The sequence below is a fragment of the Corythoichthys intestinalis genome, chromosome 16 (assembly GCF_030265065.1).
Source record: "Corythoichthys intestinalis isolate RoL2023-P3 chromosome 16, ASM3026506v1, whole genome shotgun sequence".
In the NCBI taxonomy this organism is placed as follows: domain Eukaryota; kingdom Metazoa; phylum Chordata; class Actinopteri; order Syngnathiformes; family Syngnathidae; genus Corythoichthys; species Corythoichthys intestinalis.
In genome coordinates, this window is record NC_080410.1 from 46,213,383 (window position 1) to 46,233,735 (window position 20,353).

General features: G+C 39.4%; 1 protein-coding gene across 2 annotated transcripts in view; it reads left to right on the forward strand.

The window, feature by feature from the left end:
• The window catches only part of sdk2a (sidekick cell adhesion molecule 2a), a 438,915-nt gene that overhangs the window by 257,586 nt on the left and 160,976 nt on the right, over positions 1-20,353 (forward strand). For both annotated transcript variants that reach the window (XM_057817593.1, XM_057817594.1), the window contains exon 5: positions 1,047-1,194. In XM_057817593.1, the coding sequence (XP_057673576.1) occupies positions 1,047-1,194 (148 nt within the window). The remainder of the gene's footprint in view (positions 1-1,046; positions 1,195-20,353) is intronic.

Sequence of the window (20,353 nt, forward strand, 5' to 3'; positions counted from 1 at the left end):
CATGCGTTGCACGACCCACTCACACATTGTCGCGCTCAATCTGTAATGGCGCCATTTTATCTATATAGAGAGATAAAAGGCAGCGTAAAATGAGTAGAGTGAATTTTGGCAGCCTTTGGAGCCTTTTTTAATTGGCTAAAGCCTTACAACCCCTCTCCCTACGATTAGAAATATCATGGGAAGCAATGTGGGGAAGCAAGGTAGCAATTGATCTTTTTCTTAACACCTTATATTATTTCCCAACGCAGAGAAGATATATCAATTGGTAGCACTACGCACAGTCATGGTTCCATTTACCATCATGCATTTGGGCATGGCTACAGTATCATTTACTGAAAGCTCAACAGATACACTAGATGGCAATATTTAGTCACAATATGCAAAGTCACAAGTCTTTCTATCCGTGGATCCCTCTCACAGAAAGAATGTTAATAATGTAAATGCCATCTTGAGGATTTATTGTCATAATAAACAAATACAGTACTTATGTACTGTATGTGGAATGTATATATTTGTCCGTGTTTTATTCATTTTTTTGTTAATGCATTGCCAAAATGTATATGATCGGGAAAGATTATCGGGAATGATTGGAATTGAATCGGGAGCAAAAAAAAAAGCAATCGGATTGGGAAATATCGGGATCGGCAGATACTCAAACTAAAACGATGGGGATCGGATCGGGAGCAAAAAAACATGATCGGAACAACCCTAGTTAATAATTTCACATATCGGTCGCTCCAGGCTATAAATTGCACTCCCGGCCAAAAAACTGTGATTTACAGTCTGAAAAATACGGTAATCATGACATCCCTATAGAGCACGCACTAAAGACTATATTGACCACCCATCCATACCATTCATATCTGCGCTCAACTCTGGAAACGGCGAAGATGCCGGTCACGCGCTCACTACACGGATGAGTCATTGTGACATAAGGAGATTATCTTCTCAATCACACTCACAATAAGTCCGCACGTATTTCCCCCCACTCACAAGTCATTTGTTCAGGTCCCCCTTCCTAACTGTGCCTCCCTTTCTCCCCGAAGACATGAGCAGCTTCGTGGAAGGCGAGCGCTCCCAGACGGTGTCGCAAGGCGACGGCGCCCTGATCCACGCGCCGCGCATCCACAGCTTCCCCAAACCTCAGATCACGTGGTTCCGCGACGGACGCAAGATCCCCTCCAGCAGCCGCATGTAAGCCTTCTCTGACTTTTCAGTGTGTTTGTCGGCTCCCAGGAAAGTTTTGCGGCCATGATGAGGAGTCTTGCCACCTCTCTGTGATAGAGTGGCTTATTATAGCGCACCTATTGACTGTGCAAGTGCGATGATTGAAGGCTAGACACGTAGCCGGCAGCGGGGGAACCAATTAGAGCCAATTGGACAAAAGGGCTGCAATTGATGCTCCCTTTGACTGACAGCTCTCACCCACCGCTGGGTTTGTGTGTGCCTGCGTGTGCTGTGAATTTCTACATATTTCTCAGCTGCGCCATGTTTTGATTGGAGGATTTGTTTTTAAAAAAATACTTGGCGTGCAAATAATTTTTCATTTTCAACAAGTGTTATTTTGACTTTTCAAGGTACGAACAGTCGCTGAGAAAATGTTATGTATTGAGTTGCAAGCAGAAATTTGAGTTTACTAAATCGCTGCAAGTCTGCATGTATTTCTTTTGTGGATACTGGTGCAATACTACTATTAGTTAGGAGTACATTTGATGTGAGAATTTTTCATTTTGAATAAAATAATAACTAAATAAAATAATAAAAATTGGGAAAAATAACACTGAGCCCCGAAAATAGCATCAACACAAATAAAATTTAAGCAATCTGCTTCGCACCAGATTGTTTGTAGTGCGCACCAGAAAGCGGACTTTTGCAGTGCAAGTTAGACAATTGTTGTAAACATTAGCATTATATAGCATTTAAGCTGGCGGACTTTTGCTACGCAAGTTAGCCAATTGTAGTAAACATTAGCATTACATAGCATGTGAGCTAGCGGACATTTGCTAAGCAAGTTAGCTAATTGTTGTAAACATTAGCATTTTATAGTATGTAAGCTAGCTGATTTTTGCGATGTAAAATAGCTAATTGTTGTAAACATTAGCATTATATAGCAATTAAGCAAGCGGACTTTTGCAGTGCAAGTTAGACAATTGTTGTAAACATTAGCATTATATAGTAGGGTGACCAAACGTCCTCTTTTGCCCGGACAAGTCCTACTTTCACGTAGTGTCCTCGTCGTCCGGGCGGGTTTTATAAATTCATAAAAATGTCCGGTTTTTATGATTTTTCATGGGACCATTTTGAAGAGAATCCCTCCGGCCGCTGGGTGGCAGCGCCTGCCTGCGATGACATTGCTCCTAGTAGTGTGGCGGGAAGGAGTAGTTCTTCTTGTTTTTGTTGGCAGTTTACCCCTATCATGAAGCATTACCGCCATCTACTGGGTTGACCATTTGGCCATAACGCCTGCCCAGTTACGTTTTTTACGATAAATACCTATCTAATGGCAGCTGTTGACTTCTGTCGGAGCTTTGATTGTAAAGCTAAACCACGCTAGGCATTATGGGAAACATAGTTTTTAACTGCTACGTTTGTAAACATGCTGGTTGAATAGTTTGTCATTTTATTTCGGTTATTTTTTGTGTGCAATCTAGAACATTGAATGAGAATATCAATTGAATGGGAATAACAATTCATCAAGAACAATTGTCATGATAGTAATTTATAAAAATGTTTAGTTGGCTCATAGCCAGCTGTGTGTATGTGTATTGAATGGACTACATTTCCATGGGTCTGCATTTTATATATATTATTATTATTATTATTATTTTTTTTTTTTTTCAAACTGCATTTTCCCATCCAGAGTGAGGGGGCACCCTTTGAATATATTAAAGTGATATAGGCATCTTTGAGTGAACTTTGAGTAAAATTCAAGTATCTTGAGGCCGGGCTGAGTGTCCTCTTTTTTGGAAATCAAAATATGGCCACCCTATTATATAGCATTTAAGCTGGCGGACTTTTGCCATGCAAGTTAGCCAATTGTTGTAAACATTAGCATTACATAGCATTTAACCTAGCTGACTTTTGCTACGCAAGCTAGCAAATTGTAGTAAACATTAGCGTTATATAGCATGTGAGCTAGCGGACTTTTGCTATGCAAGTTAGCCAATTGCTTTAGGGCACAGGTGTCAAACCGATTCCAGAAAGGGCCTAGTGGGTGCTGGATTTTGTTCCAACCGATAACGCGCAGAGAGTTTAACTAATGAACTTCCTGCTGAAACAAGCAGCACCTGACAAAGTTTAACTGATAACACATGTAAAAGATCTAATTGGTGAAAAGGTGTCCTCTTCATTGGTTGGAAAGCAAACCTGCACCCACTAGGCCCTATCTGGAATCGGTTTGACACCTGTGCTTTAGGGGCTCCGTCATAGTCTGCTAGCTTAAATGCTTATTGATAATATTGATTTATTACAAATTCTGTGTTTTTATCACATAATAAAAATTAATATTAGAGTCGTCTGATAATATCAGCCCTTAAAAGCATTTTAAAATGATTTTGGTTAGTATCAACATCGGTTTTTCATTATTGGTTTTGGGCAAATATGCATGTTGCCTTCAAAGTTAATCTAGAAGTCTTCTGGCTTTATATAAGGGCTGGACTCGAATTTCACTCAAAATTTGCCGATATCACTTTAATAAACTTATAGTGTGCCTCTTCCGTCTGCATAGAAAAACTCAGTTTTATAAAAAATATAAATATATATATACTGCCATTTAGTACAGTGCCTTGCAAAAGTATTCGGCCCCCTTGAATCTTGCAACCTTTCGCCACATTTCAGGCTTCAAACATAAAGATATGAAATTTAATTTTTTTGTCAAGAATCAACAACAAGTGGGACACAATCGTGAAGTGGAACAACATTTATTGGATAATTTAAACTTTTTTAACAAATAAAAAACCGAAAAGTGGGGCGTGCAATATTATTCGGCCCCCTTGCGTTAATACTTTGTAGCGCCACCTTTTGCTCCAATTACAGCTGCAAGTCGCTTGGGGTGTGTTTCTATCAGTTTTGCACATCGAGAGACTGACATTCTTGCCCATTCTTCCTTGCAAAACAGCTCGAGCTCAGTGAGGTTGGATGGAGAGTGTTTGTGAACAGCAGTCTTCAGCTCTTTCCGCAGATTCTCGATTGGATTCAAGTCTGGACTTTGACTTGTCCAGAGGGACTCTCTTCAAATTGGTCCAGTGAAAAATCATGAAAACCGGACATTTTAATGAATTTATAAAATCCAGCCGGACGCTACGGAGAGGACATGAAAAGTGGACTTGTCAGGGTAAAAAAAGAACATTTGGTCCCCTTACCATTAGCTGTCTCCCAACTTAGATGCTTGGGATTTGTTAGGTGCATAGGCGGATCTACTATTCAGGCGAAGTAGACGATCGCCTTAGACCCCCAACCAGTAGGGTGCCCCCAACCAGCTGCCCTTGCCCCAACGAGCAACGGCATGGGCCATCGGAGCCAGCAGCACCCCCAACTATTCGTCATGTATAATTATGTCAGCATACCAAACAAACAAATAACAAAACAAAAAAGAAAGCCATTTGAATGCTGCATTTATATTATCCCCCCACACACACACACACGCACTACAATGGACTGTTCCCCGACGACGGACTGAGTATCAGTCGCTTAGCTTCATTTAGCGCCGTTTAGCATCGCTTAGCTGTTCGTTAGCTTCACTTAGCTCTCCCGCGGTTTTCACGCCACGAAGCTCGCTATTTTTACAGCTCACTTGCTACTTTGCACGTCGGCTATCGTTTATTTCGAACAGATCAGCGAACGTGCTCTCCACGAGAGCCAAAGTGCAGTGAGGGAGAAGTTGAGAACAGGCATCTAATGCCTCTTTTAACTTTCTTCTTCTTCACACTGAACATAAAATACATGACATCACACCCTGTGGCGACACAATGTAGTGCAGTTCCAATCCATCATACAATAACACTCAACAGCTGTTTAACAGCAAAAGCACGTCATGTTCGTCATATAAAAAAGGATTTCTGGAGTTAATCCCACATACTTCAGAATTAATATTATAATATGTTGAGTAAATACTACATAATACAGATTCTAAACTACGAATTGCTTTCAAATGACACTCTTCATGACAAATATGATTGGCAATGAATAATTATTATAATTATTATACTACTATTATATATAGTAGGATACTATAATAATATTGCTAGCTTTTTTTTTTTTTTAAGAATTGTTTTGAATAATGTTGGAAAGGCAAAGTCAGTGTTCTGAATCTGTTTGCTTTCCATTCTTTTGCACTAGTAAATGCTATCAGCAGTTAACCTCATTGTTTATTTGTCATTAATTATTGCTATTTAGATGATTATTTGTACTTTAATAAAGAATTTAAGTGTTGCAAAATAGTTTTGTGAATTAATAAGCATGAACAAAAATTTCATTGCTAAATTAGTTTAAAAAAAAAGAAAAAAATTATTAGATTAGTCGATTAACCCTTGGGCGTTATTTTATCTTGACTAAATTCTTGTGATTTTGTCCAAAAAATGGCTTTTCCTTTGAAGTGTGATAACTAAGTCATTTCTGAATATTTTTTCACTTTCAGCCACTCAAAATGTTCAGTGGCGTCAGACCTATCTACACATATAAAGTTTTTTATTTTTTTTAATTTTCCAATGCCCCCTATGGACAATAATAGCAGCATTATCCGAATAGCAAAACTAACTATGCTGTATATATATAAAAAACAAAAGTCTAATTTGAATATTCCATATCACATAGTTAGAGGCTTGAATAAGTCGTTAAGTCATAACAACCGATTTTTTTATGCATGCCCAGTTTTTACACATTTGCAGTTTTCTCATTTACACTAAACTCTTGTGATTTTGTCCAAAAAATGGCTTTTCCTTTGAAGTGTGATAACTAAGTCATTTCTGAATATTTTTTCACTTTCAACCACTCAAAATGTTCAGTGGCATCAGACCTATCTACACATATAAGGTTTTTTATTTTTTCATTTTTTTCAATGCCCCCTATGGACAATAATAGCAGCATTATCCGAATAGCAAAACTAACTATGTTGTATATATATAAAAAACAAAAGTCTAATTTGAATATTCCATATCACATAGTTAGAGGCTTGAATAAGTCGTTAAGTCATAACAACCGATTTTTTTATGCATGCCCAGTTTTTACACATTTGCAGTTTTGTCATTTACACTAAACTCTTGTGATTTTGTCCAAAAAATGGCTTTTCCTTTGAAGTGTGATAACTAAGTCATTTCTGAATATTTTTTCACTTTCAACCACTCAAAATCTTCAGTGGCATCAGACCTATCTACACATATATAGTTTTTTATTTTTTTTATTTTTCAATGCCCCCTATGGACAATAACAGCAGCATTATCCGAATAGCAAAACTAACTATGCTGTATATATATAAAAAACAAAAGTCTAATTTGAATATTCCATATCACATAGTTAGAGGCTTGAATAAGTCGTTAAGTCATAACAACCGATTTTTTTATGCATGCCCAGTTTTTACACATTTGCAGTTTTCTCATTTACACTAAACTCTTGTGATTTTGTCCAAAAAATGGCTTTTCCTTTGAAGTGTGATAACTAAGTCATTTCTGAATATTTTTTCACTTTCAACCACTCAAAATCTTCAGTGGCATCAGACCTATCTACACATATATAGTTTTTTTATTTTTTTTATTTTTCAATGCCCCCTATGGACAATAATAGCAGCATTATCCGAATAGCAAAACTAACTATGCTGTATATATATAAAAAACAAAAGTCTAATTTGAATATTCCATATCACATAGTTAGAGGCTTGAATAAGTCCACAAGTCGTAACAACCAATTTTTTTATGCACACCCACTTTTTACACAATTGCAGTTTTCTCATTTACATTCAACTCTTGTGATTTTGTCCAAAAAATGGCTTTTCCTTTGAAGTGTGATAACTAAGTTATTTCTGAATATTTTTTCACTTTCAACCACTCACAATGTTCAGTGGCATCAGACCTATCTAAACATATAGTTTTTTTGTTTTTTGTTTTGGCCCCCTATGGACAATAATAGCAGCATTATCCTAATAGTAAAACTAACTATGCTATATAGGCTATATATAAATCAAACTAAAATATTTTATATTACATAATTACATCATTGGATAAGTAAAAGTCGTAACAATAGATTTTTTTTTTTGAACAAGACTGTGACAACGTGACAATAACTGATTTGATGATAGAATTTATGTTAACAATTTTACAAAACATAAATACAATATAACAGTTAACTTAATAACAACATACACAATTCATGATGTGCACTTTGAGATTTGTTGTTCAAATGTAAAGTGCGTTATAAATAAAATGTATTATTATTTATTATTATGTTCGAAGCCCGAAATGGCTTTGTGCAAAGGCCACATTGTTTGCGCTTGGACGGGGGTCCAGCTCGCTGCTCAACCAAGCCTTCGGCAGAAGGCGGTGGTTCCCGTTTTAGGACTTCTGGCCGAATTAGAGCCTTGCCAAGTTCCTCAAGAAATAGTCGGCGCTTGTAGCTTTTCTTCACGTTCCACTCAGGGTAGATCTCCGTGAACAGCACAAACGCGCTGCATGACGAAATGTCCGGCATGTGAAAAAACACACATTGGCCACCTGAGTGCGCGCCGGCGGCAGGAGTATGTGCCTCAGGCCTGCAAAGCACAAGCGCACGCAACAATAACAGCTTTGATCTTTGATCAGCTTTTACAAGACAAACCTTGATATGCAAAACATTTGCTTACTCACTCTCGTCATTACCTCGATCGCCGTCATTTTCGTCATGCGCCTCAACGTGGTCATGTCCGTGCCCCCGCCTTCTGCTCCCCGCTTTCATCTCGTTATGTTGTCAACTATTTCCTAATCCTCGTCATCAAAGCCGTCCTCCTCCGGCATCGAAAGTCCGGAAGAATTTGTTCAATGTCTTCTGGGCTCTCCAAAGAAGCGTCCGAACAAAGGTCGTCGTCGTCGGAATCAGGATTTTCTAACACCATTCGAATCGTGTCCTGCGGTGAAATACTTCTCGCCGCCATCGATCATAAGTTGTGTTGGAAGAAATGCAAAATGGTGATCCTCGCGAGAACAGAGACTCCCAAAATGCCCAGAACCAATGAGAGTAAAGAAATTCAAACACCCAACCAATAAAAGTTGAAATTCAAACGACAACAATAAACACGTGGTTTTTTGTTTTGGTTTTTTTGCATTTCCGGGAAGTACCTTTTTATTGTCTTGTGCAAACGTGCAAAATTGCAAATACGCATGCCCAAATAGACTGAAAGTGAGCTCAGACAACATTGACACCATTTTTTTTGTAAAGCCAACCGTCTTTATTGCATTAATTTTTGACCGATCTGAAGCTAGCTTCGCAAGAAAATTCATGTATTGGCCTATGGCTCCATCTAGTGACTTCTGGGTGTCAACACAAAAAATTTTTTATCTGCATGTTTTTGACTCGCCAAAGAAGCGATTGCATCAATAATCACGGAAAATGCATTATAAAACATCAGGTTTACAGCATATTAAAAATCATGACTTATAATGGGAGTCAATGAGCCAAAAAATGGCAAAATAACAAGAGTTTAGTGCAAATCTTCCCAGCCTGTTTGCAATAAGTTAGAAATTGCCGGATGGTGCCATTTCGAACTTCTACATGATTTAGTATCCTGCAGGAAATATCAGCTCCCTAGTGTATTTTTTCATATGCTTTTTTTCCTTTTAAACACAGAAAAAAACGAAAAAAGCCAAAAAATGGACAAATAACACCCAGGGGTTAACCCCTGACCCATGAAGAGGGCCCCTGGATATGTTCGCCTTAGGCCCCAAAATTGCCAAGGCCGCCCGTGGTTATGTGAGCAGACTATTTGCAATCATGGTGCAACATTTAAATGAACGATAAATGATTGAAAAATAATGAATATGGTAAGTCCACGACCGCATATATCGGTATTGGTTTGATACGGGTATCGAATTTTTGGAGTTGGCAATGTCGGAATATCGGTTATTGGTTAAAAAGTCATTATTGTACTGTAATTTATTTATTTATTTATTTTCCCTTCAGGCATGACAAATCCAAAACATACAGCATTTATATGGTTTACAATTAATTCAACCCGAAAAGAAAAGGGCAGACGGGAGAAGCCGAAGCTTATTGAAACCCGCCCCCAGTATACCATATAGGATGCAGAAAATATCGAATAGCTTCATAAGTATCATTGGCGGTTTATTCCCTCGTGAAGCTAGCGGAAAGCATTGTTGAATGAATTGCTTTTCCACTCTTATTCCCAATTCCTGTAACTTGTCAGTCACCTGTTTTTTCCACCGTTCCGTAGCTTGGTTCGTGGTCATCCTGAGCAACTTGCGAAAATGTGCTTGTTCTCACTTTGATACCGGTGATGAGGAGATCGTTTGCACGTCCTCTTTGATCCAGATCCTCTGCCAAAGCTTCCAGTTTTTTGATACGATCATCTCTCTCTTTCATCGTCTTCTTCAGTTGCTCATTTTCAGCCCGCAGCAATTGGAATTCCTTCAAGATGTCTTGATTCTGCTTCAAGAGGTCCCGATTTTGGACTAAGAATTTAGCAATAATTTGCTCTAATTTTTGCATAGAAGATTTTAAATCTTCCATGTCTTCCGACTTGTCTCCTCTTTTCGTTGTAGTAGGCATATTTGGGAGGTTTCCTTCCAGCTGGTGCCTGAGTTATCAAGAGATAACGGAGCTCAGGGAAATGAATCCTTCATCTTCGAGTGTCAGACGGTGAATGCTTTATGAGTGGGGCAAATACAGTATGTATTTGGTCAGCCACCAAGTGTGCAAGTTCTCCTACTTGAAAAGATTAGAGAGGCCTGTAATTGTCAACATGGGTAAACCTCAACCATGAGAGACAGAATGTAAAAAAAAAAAAAAAAAAAAAAAACAGAAAATCACATTGTTTGATTTTTAAAGAATTTATTTCCAAATTAGAGTGGAAAATAAGTACTTGGTCACCTACAAACAAGCAAGATTTCTGGCTGTCAAACAGGTCTAACTTTTTCTAACGAGGTCCAACAATGCTCCACTCGTTATCTGTACTAATGGCACCTGTTTTAACTCATTATCGGTATAAAAGACACTTGTCCACAATCTCAGTCAGTCACACTCCAAACTCCACTATGGCCAAGACCAAAGAGCTGTCGAAGGACACCAGAGACCTGCACCAGGCTGGGAAGACTGAATCTGCGATAGGTAAAACGCTTGGTGTAAAGAAATCAACTGTGGGAGCAATTATTAGAAAATGAAAGGCATACAAGACCACTGATAATCTCCCTCGATCTGGGGCTCCATGCAAGATCTCACCCCGTGATGTCAAAATGATAATAAGAACGGTGAGCAAAAACTCCAGAAGCTGGGACCACACTAGCAAAGGTTACTATCAGTAACACTATGCGCCGCCATGGAATCAAATCCTGCACTGCCGGATGTGTCCCATTGCTGAAGAAAGTACACGTCCAGGCCCGTCTGCGGTTCGCTTGAGGGCATTTGGATGCTCCAGAAGAGGACTGGGAGAATGTGTTATGGTCAGATGAAACCAAAATAGAACTTTTTACTAGAAACACAGGTTCTAGTGTTTGGAGGAGAAAGAATACTGAATTGCATCCGAAGCACACCATACCCACTGTGAAGCATGGGGGTGGAAACATCATGCTTTGGGGCTATTTTTCTGCAAAGGGCCCAGGACGACTGATCTGTGTAAAGCAGGGGTCCCCAACCTATTCCACAAAGGCCCACTGTGGGTGCAGGTTTTCATTCCTACCAAACAAGATGATGACACTTTTTCCCCAATCTGGTGTTTTACAAGTGCAATCAGTTGATTGCAGTCAGGTGTGGTTTGTTTTAGCAGAAGCCTCATTGGTTCAACTGTCTCTGCTGGATCGGCTGGAACAAAAACCAGGACCCACAGTGGGCCTTGAGGACTGGGTTGGGGACCCCTGGTGTAAAGGAAAGAATGAATGGGGCCATGTATCGAGAGATTTTGAGTGAAAAACTCCTTCCATCAGCAGGGGCATTGAAGATGAGATGTGGCTGGGTCTTTCAGCATGACAATGATCCCAAACACGCAGCCAGGGCAACAAAGGAGTGGCTTAGTAAGAAGCATTTCAAGGTCCTGGAGTGGCCTAGCCAGTCTCCAGATCTCAACCCCAAAGAAAATCTGTGGAGGGAGTTGTAGCCCAACGATAGCCCCAAAACATCACTGCTCTAGAGGAGATCTGCATGGAGGAATGGGTCAAAATGCCAGCAACAGTGTTTGAAAAGCTTGTGAAGATTTACAGAAAACGTTTGGCCTCTGTTATTGCCAACAAAGGGTACATAACAAAGTATTGAGATGAACTTTTGGTATTGACCAAATACCTATTTTCCACCATGATTTGCAAATAAATGCTCTAAAAATACAATGTGATTTTCTGTTTTTTTTTTTTCCACATTCTGTCTCTCATGGTTGAGGTTTACCCATGTTGACAATTACAGCCCTCTCTAATATTTTCAAGTGGGAGAACTTGCACAATTAGTGGTTGACTAAATACTTATTTGCCCCACTGTATTCATGGAATCTTCCATTGATGATAACAGAATTAGTTGCTGTAGAGTCCAAAAAATAGTCTTACGTATGTATGATGAAGCAAACTTTTTGTGTGTGTATCTTTTTACAAATATTAGATCATGAATTTACATGAGAAAATTCTAAAGACAGTTACGCAGTTTAGGGTGTAGTCCGCCTTTCGCCTGAAATCAGCTGGGTTAGGCTCCAGTACCCCGCAACCCTTAAACTGATAAGTTGTGTTGAAAATGGATGGACAAAACTCTAAATAATAGAACCAGATTTAATTTGGAACATCACAAAACAAGATGGGGGGGAGGGTAGAGGGGTGAATTGTGAAATATTCAGAAAACTCATGTTTTTTTTAAAACACGTTTACCAAACTTAACTTTGAATAATACAAAACAACCCGGGGAGAAAATGTAATATTCCTGGGAAAATCGTATATTTTTTCATAACAAAAGAAGTCGGAAAAAAATTGGGGGAAAATTTGTATATTTTAAAAACCGTTAATATTATAGCGACAATTTAGAGAACAAACAATTGCAATGTACTTACCGTAATTTATGTGTTTATTGTTTAATTAAGTGTATTATTGAAATCAAATTATAATTCCATGAGAAAGAAAATTCAAATATTCCCTTAATAAATTCATAATATTCTACAAATGAAGTCAGTTGTGTGTGAATGTGTTGGAACTTGCCTGCATCTCCCCAAAGACTCTCTTCCTCATGGCAGCCTCATGAATCCATCCACACAAATAGCGGAAAGTGCGCCAACTCCCGGAGCACTTTGTGCATTATTTATACAGCGGCAGGTGGGTGATCACTTCAGTGACGCCAGCAGTTTGAGCCAGCTTATTTACCAGTAACAAGTTAGCCTGTAAGACCAAGTGAGGGACAACTCTTAGCTCAAACAGAGCCGCCTGAAGGAAAAAAATGGGGAAATTACATGATCAACTAAATTACTATTGAGTGGCATTCACATCGAATCCATTTAAACTGGAAGGACTGGCAGTTAATTCATTATTAAGTATGGGTTGAAAAATTCTATACAGTTAGTCCCCGGGTTACGAACAAGTTCCGTTCCTACGCTGGCGACGTAACCCGAATTTCTACATAACTCAGAATTATGATTAAAGCACCCCTAAATACCCCAGAAAATCTCAAAATAACTATCCAAAAACATGTATTATTGTACCGTCCTCGCTAAGACGTTGGAGCTAAGTCCTACCTAGACAGCGAGCTAATCTCCGAAATGAAGATGTCAGTCATCCGTGTGGTTTGCTGACTATTCAGCTGCTCATGACATCAACAGTTGCAAAATGAAACTAAAATAAGAATTAAATCGGTTTCATCTTCAATAACAGCAGTTCAAATGTGCGTTTAAAACTAGCTGTTGATACGTGCTAATCGCTTGTGTTCATTGTTATTTCTGTATCAGTTAGCGTCCGCCCATCACCCAAACCGAAACCTGATATTGTTTCACTCCAAAAATCCGATATCAAACCTATTCTGATATCTAACCGATACCGATATATGCGGTTGTGGACTTAACATATTGTGGCTAATTCTATTGTGACGCCTACTGGATGCTTTAAGAATGATGAAGGAAAGGCAAGGCAAATTTATTTATATAGCACAATTCAATACATGGCAATTCAAAGTGCTTTACATCACATGAAGATCATAAAAAGCACATTTAAATCAATACAACGTAAAAACCAAGACAATCAATATAGGAAATAAAATTATACATAAAAATCGCATTTAATCACAAATAGATTAAAATAAATAAAAATAAAACAAAAACTACTACTACTAATAATAATTGAAGTCAGCAATGGAGATAAGCACAAGAGGAATAGAAAGCAAGTAGATTGAAATATATAGAGGGTTATGGATATGCTGTGCTAAACAAAAGCGTTTTTAGCCCTGTTTTAAATGAGCTAACAGTTTGAGCATACTTCAGACGTTCAGGTAAAATGTACAAGGCCAATACTATAGTTTAGCTACAGTTAAAGTTCAGTTCAACGCACAAAAGCACACAATAACCCACGGATGCAACCCCCCCACTACTACAAATTCTCCTAGTTAAACAAGACTGTATATGCATATTCAATAAACATTTATATCTTTTATATTTGTGTGTCTATCAGCTGGACAGTTCATGTTTCATTTCCTTGGCAATTAAATGCATCAGCCCATTTGACATTTATTTTAATTTCCTCGAGTTACCAGGGAAAAAAAGCAAGTTTTATAAATGTTTAAATAGTGTACATATTTTTATAATTATTATAGATGCATTTACGCAGTGAAATAACACTGGAAAAGTTTGTTAAATAATATTTCCGTGTGGGATATCGTGCTCACATGGACGCCTCTCTGACAAGGAGAGGCTCTGCGCCGCTTCTGTTCGCAATTTCCATCCAGAGTCCATCCTCTGTTCATCCAAATTATTTAGTTTATAACAAGTATTCCTTAGTATGACATCCATACATCGTTTTAGTTTACATTTATAAATATATATACAGTGCCCTCCATAATTATTGGCACCCCTGAAAAAGATGTATTTTTTGCTTCTAATATATATATTTTTTAATTCAAATAATATGGGACCTTAATGGAAAAAAAGAGAAAAATCCAACCTTCAATACAAGTGCATTCATTCAGTGGGGAAAAAATCCCACATAAAGAAAAAATTATTTGACATCAAATAATTTGTGTCACAATTATTAGCACCCCTGGTGTTAATACTTTGCACAGCCCCCTTTTGCCAAAAAAACAAGGTCTGGGGACTGAGATGGCCATGGGAGGAGCTTGATTTTGTGTCTGGTGAACCATTTCTGTGTAGATTTGGCCATATGTTTAGGGTCATTGTCTTGCTGAAAGACCCAGTGACGACCCATCTTCAGCTTTCGGGCAGAGGGCAAAAGATTTTGATTTAAAATGTCCTGGTATTTCAAAGCCTTCATGATGCCATGCACCCTAACAAGGTTCCCAGGGCCTTTGGAAGCGAAACAGCCCCACAGCATCACTGACCCACCCCCATACTTCATGGTGGGTATGAGGTGCTTTTCAGCATGCGCATCTTTCGTAGCACGCCAGACCCACTTAGAGTGTTTGTTGCCAAAAAGCTCAATCTTGGTCTCATCTGACCAAAGCACACGGTCCCGGTTGAAGCCTGGGACCGTGTGTATTTTTGTGTGTGTCATGGTTTTTGGTCATGGTTCACCAGACACAAAATCAAGCTCCTCCCATGGCCATATCAGTCCCCAGACCTTGTTTTGTTGGCAAAAGGGGGGTTGTACAAAGTATTAACACCAGGGCTGCTAATAATTGTGATACACATTATTTGATGTCAAATAATTTTTTCTTTATGTGGGATTTTTCCCCACTGAATGAATGCAATGCATTTTTTCCATTAAGGTCCTATATTATTTGAATAAAAAAAATATTAGAAGCTAAAAAACACATCTTTTTCAGGGGTGCCAATAATAATGGCGGGCACTGTATTTATTACAAAAAAGTTAGCGAGAGAGAAGCCCGGCCTGACCCGAAAGTCATAATTGACATTTTAGACCCTGCCCGAAATTCGGGTCGGGTCAGGTTCGGGCTTAAAGATCTTACCTCTAACGCACGCACATACACAATCATAGTGTATACTTGCAAGAATTGCTAGCGGCAATTAGTTTCAATAAATCAGCACAGAAGTCTGGCGCACTTTATGTTTATTTTTCTCCGCGCTCTCTTCGCGTTGCCGCATCAAAAACACCAAAAAGAGAGTCGCGCTGACGACCGCACTTCCTAGTGACGCTACAACAGTATTAGGAAGAATGTATTTTCCTTTAGTCATTTTAAAATATATTGTTTGGAGATACACGATCACTGTACATCCTATGCAAATGACCTGTATACATTTTGTTTTGTGTAAGTTTCAAGAAAAATATGGTTAAAATTACACTCACCGGCCACTTTATTACGTACACCTGTCCAACTGCTCGTTACCACTTAATATTTAATCAGCCAATCATATGGCGGCAACTCAGTGCATTTAGGCATGTAGACATGGTTTAAGACAATCTCCTGCAGTTCAAACCGAACATCAGTATGGGGAAGAAAGGTGATTTGAGTGACTTTGAACGTGGCATGGTTGTTGGTGCCAGAAGGGCTGGTCTTAGTATTTCAGAAACTGCTGATCTACTGGGATTTTCACGCACAACCATCTCTAGGGTTTACAGAGAATGGTCCGAAAAAGAAAAAATATCCAGTGAGCGGCAGTTCTGTGGGCGGAAATGCCTTGTTGATGCCAGAGGTCAGAGGAGAATGGCCAGACTGGTTCCAGCTGATAGAAAGGCAACATTGACTCAAATAACCACCGGTTACAACCAAGGTAGGCAGAAGAGCATCTCTGAGCGCACAGTACGTCGAACTTTGAGGCAGATGGGCTACAGCAGCGGAAGACCACGCCGGGTGCCACTCCTTTCAGCTAAGAACAGGAAACTGAGGCTACAATTTGCACAAGCTAATCGAAATTGGACAATAGAAGATTGGAAAAACGTTGCCTGGTCTGATGAGTCTGGATTTCTGCTGCAACATTCGGATGGTAGGGTCAGAATTTGGCGTCAACAACATGAAAGCATGTATCCATCCTGCCTTGTATCAAAGGTTCAGGCTGGTGGTGGTGGTGTAATGGTCTTTGGGCCCCTTGGTACCAACCGAGCATCGTTGGAATGCCACAGCCTACCTGAGTATTGTTGCTGACCATGTCCATCCCTTTATGACCACAATGTACCCAACTTCTGATGGCTACTTTCAGCAGGATAATGCGCCATGTCATAAAGATGGAATCATCTCAGACTGGTTTCTTGAACATGACAATGAGTTCACTGTACTCAAATGGCCTCCACGGTCACCAGATCTCAAGCCAATAGAGCATCTTTGGGATCTGGTGGAACGGGAGATTCACATTGAAGGAAAAATGGTACCGTTTCTCGTAGGCACCGTCTAACTGTTTGCATTACTCGAACACGCGTGATATAATCAATCAGGGAATAGTATCATTTCTCATATTCACTGTAGGACTGCACTACTCTAACACACCTAATGTAAAATAAATAGCACACCATAGTTTAAAGAAACAGAATAGATACACAACGCCATCTTATCACAGAAGCCCAAAACGTGTGCGTCACGAGCAAGATTGACGCACCAACTCTGGCAATCAGTCCTCAAGGACAAAGACCAGCGCGCTTTGTCCTAAAACAAGTAGTGCCAGCCCGGATAACAAAGTTGATAGCAGGCGCTTGTGACGTCAAGACCAGTGTCGGTCGCTGTGGCAACCACATCCCATCCACACACGAACCTAAACAGCCCGAAACCGGCCAGAGAGGGATGATCCCAAAGCAACGCCCGGACACACCTTCGGCCGGCCCACGGACTTAAAAAAACACTGGACACTGAGATAAGACAGATTTTGCTGCTCGGAAACATGTAGCCTTGTTTTGGATCCAGAATTGTCCCTCCGTCGTCTGTTTTTGCCTTGTTTTTGACCATTGTCGACGAATAAATTGTCAACCTGCTTTCGGCGAGTCTTTTTCAAACTTTTGGAACATGGAGTCAGTACAAAGTAGGCCTGAACGATATATCGTTTAAACATCGCCATCGCGATGTGCGCATGCGCAATAGTCCCATCGCAAGGACGTGCGATAGTTTTTTCATTTCATTTTTTTAAATCCACAAACGTTTGTTTTGAGCAAGGAGCGAGAAAGAGAGTGCACAGTCTCTCATTCTCTCCAGCTCGCAGTCATCGGCTCCTCCCCCTCCCCTGCTAGAGCAGAGTGGAGGGAGGAGGGGCCGAACAGCAGAGCGGAGGGAGGAGGGGCCGTTTTCAAAGTGAAAGCAAGCAATCAAGCAGCACGTTGAATAGGGAAGACTGTCTCCAAAAGGAGTTTTGGAAGTATTTTGGCTATCGACAAGAATATAAGGAACAAAAAACAGCCCTGTTGACAGTGCCTCGCCATGGTTGCCTCAACAAGAAGTAATCCGTCGAACATGTGGGACCATTTAAAACGCAGGTATCTATGCATTCCTGCTACGAGCTTCCCATCAGAGGCTTTTTAGTACAGGTGGGAACATTGTTACGTGCCAACGTTGTTGTCTCAAGCCTGCAATGGTGGATAAACTAGTAGTCTTGGCCAAAAACCTATGAGACCCAGTTGAGAATTGCTGAGCAAGGAAGGTGGACGATATGCAGACAAATACATAAATTTGGGAGTTAAAATGGTTCTGTTATTCATCAGTTATTTGCTGTTATTCAGTTCAATTATTTACAAGTTCAATTGAGTTTCTGTTTCTTTTATATTTAAATCAACTGTAAATCGTATTTTTCAAATAACTATACTACAGCTGCACATAAAGTTTTGATACTTAATATTTTTTAAATATTTTTACAACTTTGTTGCAGTTTTGCAGTTCTATATTGTTATATTTTGTGTAAACAACTCAGGGGACTAATGCACTTGCACTTTTATTTGACAGATTTAATATTTAAGTTCAAATATGTTGACAACTTTATTGTTTTACTGAGGTTCTTATTTATTGTTATAGTTTGTGAACAACTCTTATTTGTCATATTTAATATTTTTGTTCAAATATGTTTACAACTTTGTTGTTATTTTACCGAAGTTGTTATTTATTGTTATATTTTGTCAAAAACTCAGGGGACGAATGCACCTGCTCTTTTATTTGTCATTTAATGTATTTGCTGCTGTTGAAGTGTCAAATATTGTGTTCAAGAAATTATCTATTTTGTGCAGACATGGCTTCCTGGATCCCTTCATAATAATACAGCAATCTTAATCACTCACAAATGAAACGGTATTATATGAATACACTGTGGTCACGGTGTGTCATGCAAAGTATTTCCAAACAGCTATTCAAGTCATCTAGTGAATATTTCTTTAAAAATTTTTTTTTTTTTTTTTTTTTTTACTATCGCAATATAATATCGCAATATATTGCACACCTAAAAAAAATCGCAACAATAGTTTTTTCCAATATCGTTCAGGCCTAGTACAAAGGGTTAATATCAGAGATGAACGCGCGAAGTTCCGCCTTCCCGGTTGGCGCGCGCGGAGGCAGCATCGGCAGAGCGGCACTTTGTTCGGCTGTCGCTGTTTCCGTGCGCCTTGGCCGGGGGGGCAAATTTCAACAATATATATATATATATATATATATATTATTTGGGGCCTGCTTCCTGTATTCGTTTAACTTTAGCCATCCGATCTAAAGTATTCCTCTCACCGGAGTCCAACTTTTGCCAACTCCACCCACGCCGAACGCCGACTGTGAACGGAAGGCCCATCCCGGCTTTAATATCACGATTGACGCGCGCAGACGAGACACATTTCACCGCCTGTTTGCTCGCTTTGCGTTATGCCGCATTGATATGCACGAGCGCGGATGCGAATGTGTGCGTTTGTGTCAGTCCCTAATTGTCCGGGAGTGTGCGTGTGTATGTGTGAGAGTGTGTTTGTTTATCCTGCAGCGATCAGGCAGATGCTGGCAGTTTTGTCGAGCCTAATCTGGCTGTGTGCTTAGCGTCAGCTCTCATTTAATGGGCTCCTCTCACATGAGACCGTCAAACGGAAACAGCATCCGACCGTCCTTGTGTAGGAGTCTGCACATACGCACAAAAGGCAATATAAAGGGATTGACTGCAAGCGTTATTCCTTCATGTCTTAATCATTTGCAATGGGAAGAAAAAAATGCAACAAGAAGACATTTGGGCTCGCCGCTAATGTAATCCATCACAGTCATTTTTAAAATACGTTCTACAGTCTGTGCGTGCCGGCGTATGTTTGCTTAATTGGGAACTTCATCTATTGGGCCAATTAGCGGCCATCTGTTGAAGTCATCTATTTGTGTAGACTCGAGCGACGAGTATTAGCGCAACATTCTCAAGGAAATAATTGCTGAATGTGCAGTGTTATGATGAATAAAGTTTATTTACCAACAAAATTAACTTCTGTGAGAAGAAAGTTTTGATGTTGTATTGGAATGTGTGTTTGTGAAGCGTTTCGGAATAATGATCATGTGATCATTCAATGAGAATTTATGAGTAAAAAAAGGTTTAAATGGAAAAATTTAATCTTGGATGCCGATCGATCGGGTCCGATCACGTCATTTTCAAAGTATCTGAATCGGCAGAAAAATATCGGCCATGCCTTTTTTTAATATATACAGTATATATTTTTTATTTAACTCGTTTTTTAATTGTATTTAACTTTACAGACATAATATGTTACACTCATCCAGAGTCTTAGGTTTAGGCTTAAGGTAGGGTTATCAAATTTATCCCGATAACAGTGGTAATTAATTTTTTAAAAAATGTATCACGTTAAAATATTTAACGCAATTAACACATGCACTGCAGGACCCACTCACGCATTGTCGCGCTCAATCTGTAATGGCGCCGTTTTACCTATATAGAGAGATAAAAGGCAACGTAAAATGAATAGAGTGAATTTTGGCAGCCTTTGGAGCCTTTTTTTAATTGGCTAAAGCCTTACAATTCCTCTCCCGATGATTAGAAATATCGTGGGAAGCAATGTGGGGAAGAAAGGTAGTAATTGATCTTTTTCTTAACACCCTATGTTATTTCCCAACGCAGAGAAGATATATCATTTGGTAGCAC